At 37.2% G+C, this 9,418-nt stretch overlaps 3 protein-coding genes and 1 long non-coding RNA gene across 4 annotated transcripts; 1 reads left to right on the top strand and 3 right to left on the bottom strand.

Moving 5' to 3' along the window:
• Window positions 1-7: 7 nt before the first annotated feature.
• Window positions 8-999, bottom strand: LOC111829511. The gene is made up of 3 exons (XR_002832905.1): window positions 743-999; window positions 434-533; window positions 8-322 (listed from the first exon to the last, which is right to left on the bottom strand). It is a non-coding gene; the product is annotated as an uncharacterized LOC111829511 (long non-coding RNA).
• Window positions 1,000-2,782: 1,783 nt separating this feature from the next.
• LOC17880584 (uncharacterized protein At4g15545) lies at window positions 2,783-4,745 on the top strand. Its single transcript, XM_006285299.2, has 9 exons — window positions 2,783-3,131; window positions 3,213-3,281; window positions 3,357-3,410; window positions 3,498-3,537; window positions 3,625-3,732; window positions 3,833-4,060; window positions 4,148-4,190; window positions 4,289-4,367; window positions 4,454-4,745. The coding sequence occupies exons 1-9, from the start codon at window positions 2,814-2,816 to the stop codon at window positions 4,544-4,546; spliced, it is 1,032 nt and encodes a 343-aa protein (XP_006285361.1). The 5' UTR covers window positions 2,783-2,813; the 3' UTR covers window positions 4,547-4,745.
• A 103-nt stretch (window positions 4,746-4,848) lies between these two features.
• Window positions 4,849-6,593, bottom strand: LOC17880283 (UDP-glycosyltransferase 75D1). Its single transcript, XM_006282901.2, has one exon. The coding sequence runs from the start codon at window positions 6,473-6,475 to the stop codon at window positions 5,051-5,053; it is 1,425 nt and encodes a 474-aa protein (XP_006282963.1). The 5' UTR covers window positions 6,476-6,593; the 3' UTR covers window positions 4,849-5,050.
• A 777-nt stretch (window positions 6,594-7,370) lies between these two features.
• LOC17879960 (UDP-glycosyltransferase 75D1) lies at window positions 7,371-9,043 on the bottom strand. Its single transcript, XM_006285653.2, has one exon. It carries the CDS (start codon window positions 8,937-8,939, stop codon window positions 7,512-7,514), a length of 1,428 nt encoding a protein of 475 aa, XP_006285715.1. The 5' UTR covers window positions 8,940-9,043; the 3' UTR covers window positions 7,371-7,511.
• Window positions 9,044-9,418: the final 375 nt, after the last annotated feature.

The raw sequence follows: 9,418 nt of genomic DNA, 5'->3' as shown, positions 1-9,418 counted from the left end.
GGTTTATTGGAAGAATGAGATTTCTCTCAACCTTGCTATTTATTGTATTTCATCTACCTTTTCCAAAAAATGCTACAATCACTGTCTCATTATTGTCCTAAATAGGCATGAAACTCATCATCAATAAAATTCATTGCAATACTCTTAATTATATTTGTAATCCAGTCAACTACTACATTAGACTATCATGATGATATAAACTGACATATACTTATCCATTTGAAGAGCAAGATTGTTACACGAACTTACCTTGAAGAGTATATTCATGAAATTATCCTAAAGTTTCATGAGTCGAAGTATTAGCTTCTTCCAATCTTCACACCTTACAAAAAAAACAATCTTGCTCTTTTCATGTATCATTATGCAACAGTTTAGGAAAGGTACAGTCCAGTAATGAGAATCGTGTATAAAAAACACTCTTGAGGATACTTACCCGTAAGAATTATTGTTTACCGTCACTCAAGTTAACACTGCATAAAGAAGCTGTAATTTCCAATTTCCTTGATAAGCATTGTCCTATGTGAGAGCACAATCTGGAAAACAATTACTTTATGCTAAGTATGTGAAGTAGCAAATGTGTGTAAAACAACACGAATGTCCGTTTATAGTTAAATTAGAATAACGTATTCCAGGAAACCATGGACAAGTTATTTAAACCACCCGTAAAGAAGCCAGTAATTGGTGTAGGTTATATACCCAGAAATTGGGGAAGAATGAAATTGATTGAAATTGATCAACTCACCTAAATTTGGAATTGGATTAAGTAAAACACAAACAGTTATGTGTTGGGTAGTCCATGCTTTGCTTCAAAGTAGATCAAACGATGGAGTAACTATCTTCCGGCGATATTAGTCGCTTCTGCTGACTTCGATCCCATTTATTTTGGTGTATGCTTCTAGAACCCATCGTTGTTTTGATTGACAACATTGAGAATGATATTGGATCGAAAGGAATCCAGACGGCCAATTCTTGACAACACAGATAAGTTCGATTACATCGAATAATTTGTATTTACCCTTATTTGTTTATCATTTCATAGTAGTATTAAGTTCGATTACAAACCATCGAAAACATTTAAGGTCCAGGTAAATGGGTCTTACGGACCCAAAAATTAAACAACATATTTATATAAGAAAGACTTAAATTAGTGAGCCCATACAAAATAACCTTCTCTTTTAAATGGCAGCCCATACGAAAAAGACAAAAATCTTTGAAAGATAGTTTTGTACGTGGATCGAACACTGCTTGCGTATGAAACAAATAATCCGGTGTAGGCGCGCGGGTTAGGTTATACCGGGTCGGATCATTTCAAATTTTACCCATAAATGACTAAAAATGCCCTCCCTCAGAAAACTATTTTTCAACTCACCTAAGATGTAAGTGTTATTTTAGTAATTGAATATGCACTTTATGGAGTAGTTATAAATAAATCCACCTCCACAGTCAACCTAATGAAACCTGAAATAACCTATTTAAAACCTAAAATTTTACTACTTAAAAAATAAATGGTGTTAGATTTAAAATAATTGGATACAGAGATAGTTTCAAAGACTCAGGAAAATTTGAGACAATATACCATTACAATAATAAACAAGCACAAAACTATAGCAACAATATTATGACACAGATTAAATCACCAAATTGACATTATAAGTATAATTTCAATCTCCGGAATACGTCTACTCCTGTACACGTTCGTTTTTACTCAACATAATATGCTCACCTCATACAAATGCACAATACACTAATATACAAATTTATACTATTTATACAATTAATTTCTCAAGTTTAATATTTGAAAAAACAATAATTAAATTTAGCCCCGCGGTGTACCGCGGGTTAAAACCTAGTCTTACTAGAAGATTATATCTGTTAAAAGACCTTGTGTGTTCTATAACTTATGCTAAAGTTTCTACCATATGATACATTGAAATGTGTAAAACATACTAACGTAGAATATCATCTTTTTCAGTTATTGTGTAAATGAACGAGTAGCAAACTAAAAATTGAAGTCTCATAATCAAAAGAAACAAAACAAAGATTCGAAAGTCAATCTAATCAAGGTTTAATACAAATCCAACAATTATGGAAATAAGTACATGGATGTAATTTATCATTAGTGATCATAACTATACGATTCCACAAGAATTTTCAATAACATTGTCTTTCTCATAAGTCATATCTAGCTAATTGCTCCTTCTATTCATAATTAATCTAATTTTTAGACTTTCCAGTTTCCACACATATTAAAACTTGATTATAAATTTACGATTTATTATTGTTAACCAATAAAAGATACATTTTTTTGAAACAAAATGTTCTTTATTTTATTTTTTTTTCGTAACTTATTAATTATTTTTTGTCTCTTCTTAACTAAAAGGGTCCAACAAATTATAGTCCTATCCATTCACAGCTCACAAACATGGCTCAATACCACACAATACCTCATATCATACTCTACACAAAACAAACCATGCGTGACCACATTCTTTCTATCCAATCAATCAATCAATCAAAATCACAATCAAACATTACATAACCGAACCGAAATCTTAACACCAAACCAAGATTCTAATTTCTCTACGTTTTATCGTTAACAGCCATTACTCGTTAGAGTTTGAGTAAATAAACCGATTAATTTTGAGTCTTTTGACAATAAATTTAAGCAATTGATTGGTTTAGACACAAATTTCGGTTTAGAATTAATACCGGTTTATTATACCGTTACATAACCGGAATATAAGAAACACCCAAAAAAAACGATAAAAACGGATAATTAAAACAAAAGAAAAAGAAAACACAGAAATCAAGAAATGTCAGAGGTAGAAGAAGAAGAAGAAGGATCAACAGCTGCAATTACAGGTGATGATGATTCGAGAAGCTTCGATCTTCCCGAAGAAGTTCTTAAAGTTCTACCTTCCGATCCATTTGAGCAGCTCGATGTAGCTCGCAAAATCACATCCATCGCTCTCTCGACACGTGTCTCTTCTCTCGAAGCAGAGTCGTCGGATCTCCGAGAACTCGTCGCCGAGAAAGATAGAGATATTGCCGAGCTGCAATCTCACGTTGAGTCTCTTGACGCTTCTCTCTCCGATGCTTTACATAAGCTTTCTCTCGCCGATGGTGAAAAGGTCCGAACCCGGTTTTGACTTTTTTTTGACCCGATTTGTTTTTTTGTTTTAATTTTGACTTACCTTTCGAAATTTTTGCAGGAGAATTTGATAAGAGAGAATGCTTCGTTGTCTAATACTGTGAAAAGACTTCAAAGAGATGTCACTAAGGTAATTTTTGAACTCTAATTTCAAAATGTTTGACTTGAGAGTCTCTTAGTTTCTAATTTTGTGAGTTATGTGCAGCTTGAGGGTTTTAGGAAGACTCTTATGATGTCTCTTCAAGATGATGACCAAAATGTATGCAAACTTCAATTTTCTTTGAACAAGTTAGAATTTTTTTAATAATCTTGAAACTTGAATTGTTTATGTTTGGGGTTTAAACAGGCAGGAACGACGCAAATCATCGCTAAGCCGACACCAAATGGTATAGTTCTTGAGAGGGGTTTTAGTGAAATCTTGTGTTTTAACTTTTATGGTTGATATTGAGTGTGGTTTTTTCATTTTCCTTCAGATGATGATACTCCATTTCAACCTTCAAGACATTCATCAATACAATCTCAAGCTTCTGAAGTTGTTGAACCAGCTGCTGTTACTACAACAGACAACGAAATCAATGATGGTATATTGTATTTGAGTACTAAACTGTTGTTTGTGTGTGTGTCTTTTATTCAAAAGTATTTGAGTAAGAACCTAAGTTTGTGCTTCGTGTTATTTCGTAGCTCCTAAACCGAGTTTATCAGCCAGTCTGCCAGTAGTATTATCACAAACTGCTACGCCCCGGCTAACTCCTCCTGGTTCTCCACCTATTTTGTCTGCTTCTGCTACACCTAGATCAACTTCGAGACCTATCTCTCCTCGACGTCATTCTGTATCGTTCTCTACTACTAGAGGCATGCTTGATGATACTAGATCCTCTATTTCAATCTCAGAGCCTGGTTCACACACTGGTGAGTTGAAAATCAGGATTTTTTCTTGTTGCGGGTATTGGGAGAACACGATTTGTTTAACGGTTTGTTTGTTATTTGTGTTATCAGCAAGAACTCGGGTTGATGGAAAAGAGTTCTTCCGACAAGTCAGGTAGAGACTCCTACCCTGAAAATTCATACAAAACCAGCTCTTGTTTCTACCACATTGTCTGCAACATTTTTACATCCTTGTTTCTGAATCTTGATCAGGAGCCGATTATCTTACGAGCAATTTGGTGCATTTCTTGGGAATGTGAAGGATCTTAACGCTCACAAGCAAACCAGAGAAGTAAGAAGATAATATCTCAATCTTGCTTACCGCCTTTTGATTCAGACTTTGGATTTCGACTTATGTTTATTTCCTCTCTTTTCCAGGAAACACTTAGGAAAGCTGAAGAGATATTTGGAGGCGATAACAGAGATCTATACGTCATATTTGAGGGCTTGATCACACGCAACGCTCACTGAGTGCTTGATTCTTCTGTTACTCAAAAGAAAATATATACTCGGAAAACTCAGGGTTCAATCTGCAACATTCCATTCCTTTGTTTCTTGGCTGTCAAGTAAGTCCAACTGAAACTGACAATTTGATTGTATCATTTGTATTTGTTGTGTATCTATTTATCTATCTATCTCTCACATCTTCAATAAATTACATTTCATCATCTTCAAAATAAACCAAATCAACATACAAATTTGTGTATTTTCTATAGTGTAAGCCCTAAAAACAGAGCAAGAAAGAACTAAAAAATAAAGTACGAAACAGAGCGTTATGGTAATCCGCTTTAATCTTAGTGGTAAATAACAGTTTGACCAACAACGAAAGACACTAAAGAATAAATTATCAATAAATATTGTATAAAAACATGAAAATTTCAAACTTTTAAAAAAAGAATCCACTTAAAACATTTTATGAAATGGAACTAAGAAGTACATCTCTGAGACTGAATCACATACATCTCTGAGACTGAATCACATATGCTCATCGGCAAAAGCTTTGAGATTGTTAAAAGATGAGCCACCTTCTCTCACAGCGTCCGCCGCTAAATCTTTCCATCTTGCCGCGTTACCTCTATATTCCTCCGCTTTCTCCTCCATTACTTCCTCAATGCACCGCCGTATCTCCTCACTCTCCACCACCACAACTCCTTCCTCGTCCTTCTTCTCCATCACTCTCACACCTGTCTTCCAACTATCTTCTAAAAGCTTCGCGTTTGTCATCTGATCAGTACCCTGAGGAAATGCCACCACCGGAACTCCTGATACCAAGCTCTCCAACGTCGAGTTCCATCCGCAATGAGTCACGAAACAACCTATCGATCTGTGATTCAAAACCCTAAACTGATCACACCAAGAAACCACCATTCCTATCTCATCGAGCTCTTCTCTGAAACTACTTATGCAATCTTCTTCTTTCTCTTGCTCATCTTGCTTCCTTATGTACGACTTATCCGTAATCACCCACAAGAACGGCCTCCGGCTCTGAATCAAAGCCTTGCAAAGCTCCACAAGCTGTTTCTTGGTCAACACTGCAACCGTCCCGAACGAAACATAAAGCACAGACGAATCCGCTATCGTATCCAACCACTCTATGTACTCACCGTGACTCGAAGAATCCGTTGTCGAAGTTATCAACGGACCGATGGGGACAATCTTGAAATTATCTGGAACAGAGCTCATAGCTTCCGGCTCAAGCTCTTGGAAAGTGTTGATGAGGATCTTAGGGTTTGCTTCTTCCTTCAGTGACTCAATCTGTTCTCTTAACACCGGTAAGATAAACGCGTAGGCACCGGAAGGGACGATGAAAGAAGGGAGATCACGGAGACAGAGCAGTGGCAGAGACGGTAATTTAACAGAACTAGAGGGATCAGTACCCATCTCTGAGATTGCATCTTCGTAGCCGCTAAAGTAATGGTAAGAAATGGAGAAGACTGTTACAGGTTGGACCCAAAGAAGAGCCGAAGGAAGGTGAATCTCACGCGCTAGCTCAGCAACCCAAGTGAGAAGGATCGTGTAAACCACGCAAGTGAAAGGCCGGTTCTGTCTCCGGTTATCTTCGATCAGTTCAGTTAGTGTCTCTCTGCCAAGTCTTTTCATTTCAGACATGAAGTTTGCGGTCGCGTCTTTAAGAGACTTGTCGGAGGAAGTCGAGGACTTGTAGCCGTCGTCGTAGCCATCGGAGTAGGTAGCGAAGGTTAGGGTTTCGGGAACGTTTTCTTGAGAGAACATACGGCGGTTGTAGGCGGAGATCGGAGCTGCATAGGTGACTCTAGCGCCGGAGATAGTTCCGGCTAGACGTTTAGCTAGCTCGAGAGATGGGTTGATGTGACCTTGTGTTGGAAATGTTACGAATAGGAAGTTTGGAGCGACGGTTGACTTAGAATTGTTCTTGTCCATCTTTTCTAGATTTGCGATATGGTGTTGTGTTTGCAATAATAAGTTTGGATTTATAGAGAGATCATACTGACACAGATCTCTATAAATGGAAAAATGAAAAACACAGAGCAAAGCCCCACTGAGACGTTAGTGATGACGAAAAATTAAAGATAGTTTGGATTGTATCGATACGAACACATGGACCATTTGGCCAACCCTACTATTTAACAATTTTTATATTTGTAAAATAATATACAAAAAATAAAATAAGGTAGATGCATGATATATATTTGTAAAATAAAGCGTAGTTTTAATTGCATGTGCTTTAAAATATAATCAAAATTAGTTGCCTAGTTGATGTGTCTTCTAAACTAATCATGTTATTTTATTCGATAACGTATATTTTCCACTCTTAAGTCATTTCAATGGCGAACAAGAAAGAAGACCATCTTTTTTTTTTTCTGATTCAAAGTATCTTATCTTCACCTTCCTCTTATAGTTTCAGTCAAGTATCAAAATCAAGTAATCTTTTCTTAAAAATCAATAAAATTTTCAATACTTGGACACTTGTCATATTCATAAACCATAATTCGATTATGAAGTTTTAGAGTATTTGTTGTTTTTGGGTCTTTCATATCATGTGGACAACTGTCATATTCATAAACGCCTATTCAACTTACGTGAATAGATTTAAAAGATAAAAGACCGAATTGACTAAGACAGTCTTAAAAGTCAGTGTTCATATCATCACTTTGTTTACCAAGTATACGCACTTGATTATATTTGTCTCCGAAGTCTCTTTAAATAATTATGTTGAATTGTAGAATTGCACCAAATAGTCAAAAAGAAATTTCCTAACAAAAATAACGATGTGGTTAAGTAACAGTCGATAACATGTTTTATCTACTAAAATGAATGGTTAATATTGTATTGTGGTTTTGTCATTTTATTTCACATGATGATGATATGGAACCATCTGCTAAAACAGACAGCACAAATAATGATGGTATAGTATATCTCAATTCTACAACAGATCAACGAAAGCAATGAGACTGAATCACATATGCTCATTGGCAAAAGCTTTGAGATTGTTAAAGGAAGAGCCACCTTCTCTCACCGCCTCAGCCGCTAAATCCTTCCACCTCTCGGCGTTTCTTCTAAACTCCTCCGCTTTCTCCTCCATCACTTCCTCAATGCATCGACCTATCTCTTCACTATCCACCACCACAGCTCCTTCCTCGTCCTTCTTCTCCATCACTCTCACACCTGTCTTCCAACTATCTTCTAAAAGCTTCGCGTTCGTCAACTGATCATTCCACTGTGGAAACGCCACTACCGGAACTCCTGATACCAAGCTCTCCAACGTCGAGTTCCACCCGCAATGCGTCACGAAACAACCTATCGATCTATGATTCAAAACCCTAAACTGGTCGCACCAAGAAACCACCATTCCGATCTCATCGAGCTCTTCTCTGAAACTACTTATCAAATCTTCTTCTTTCTCTAGCTCATCTTCTTTACTTCTGTAAAACTTATCCGTAATCACCCACAAGAACGGCCTCCGACTCTTAATCAACGCCTTGCAAAGCTCAACAAGCTGTTTCTTGATCAGCACGGCAAGAGTCCCGAACGAAACATAAAGCACAGACGAATCCGGTTTCGTATCCAACCACTCTATGTACTCATGACCGTGACTCGAAGAATCAGTTCTCAAGGTTATCAACGGACCGATGGGGACAATCTTGATATTATCAGGAACAGAGCTCATAGCTTCTGGCTCAAGCTCTTGGAAAGTGTTGATGAGGATCTTAGGGTTTGCTTCTTCTTTCAATGACTCAATCTGTTCTCGAAACGCCGGTATAAGAAACGCGTAGACGTTGGATGAGAGAATGAATGAAGGAAGATCACGGAGACAGAGCAGTGGCAGAGACGGTAATTGAATAGAACCAGAGGGGTTATTACCCAACTCAGAAAGTGCATCTTCGTAACCATTGAAGTAATGGTAAAAGATGGACAAGACTGTAACAGGTTGAACCCAAAGAAGAGCCGAAGGAAGGTGAATCTCACGCGCTAACTCAGCAACCCAAGTGAGAAGAATCGTGTAAACCAAACAAGTGAAAGGACGGTTCTGCCTCCGGTTATCTTCTATAAGTTCGGCTAGTGTCTCTTTGCCACGTCTTCTCATATCAGACATGTAGTTCGCAGCCGCGTCTTGACGAGACTTGTCGGTGGAAGTAGAGGATTTGTAGCCGTCGTCGTAGCCGTCCGAGTATGTAGCGAAGGTTAGGGTTTCAGGGACGTTTTCTTGAGAAAACATGCGGCGGTTGTAAGCGGAGACCGGGGCGGCGAAGGTGACTCTAGCTCCGGGGATGGTTCCGGCGAAACGTTTGGCTAGCTCGAGACATGGGTTGATGTGACCTTGTGCTGGAAACGTTACGAATAGAAAGTGTGGACCGGCGAGTGTCTTCGAGTCGTTGTTGTCCATTTTTGTTTTAGACTTTTAGACTTATAGTAATGAAAAGACTAATACATGAACAGGTTTCGATTTATAGAGAGATTAATACTGACACAGATGACAGATCTAAGTGAAGAAAAGAAAAGTTTATAAATTGAAAAGACAAAAACACAGAGCAAAGCCCACTAACTTAAACATTGGGCAACGCAATCTTGTGACGTTAGTGATGACGAAAACGTAAAAGATAGATAGGTCGCCACTTGGATTCTATGGATACGAACATACGACCATTTGGCCAACCCTATTCAAATTATTTAAACAAATATAACTATATTTATATTAAAATAAAATAAAATTACGATGGATAACATCTTAAAGTAATCTTCATTGCATGTGCTTTTTTTTTTATATATAAAAAGTAATTAAAATTAGTGTGTCTTTTGAACGGTCATGTTATTTTATTATCGATAACATAATATTATGTACATATAAAAAATGTATGCGAATTT

Source organism: Capsella rubella, unplaced genomic scaffold (assembly GCF_000375325.1).
Source record: "Capsella rubella cultivar Monte Gargano unplaced genomic scaffold, Caprub1_0 scaffold_7, whole genome shotgun sequence".
Classification (NCBI taxonomy): Eukaryota; Viridiplantae; Streptophyta; class Magnoliopsida; order Brassicales; family Brassicaceae; genus Capsella; species Capsella rubella.
The sequence above is the reverse complement of the archived record's forward strand: the minus strand, read 5'-3'. Positions and strand labels throughout refer to the sequence as shown.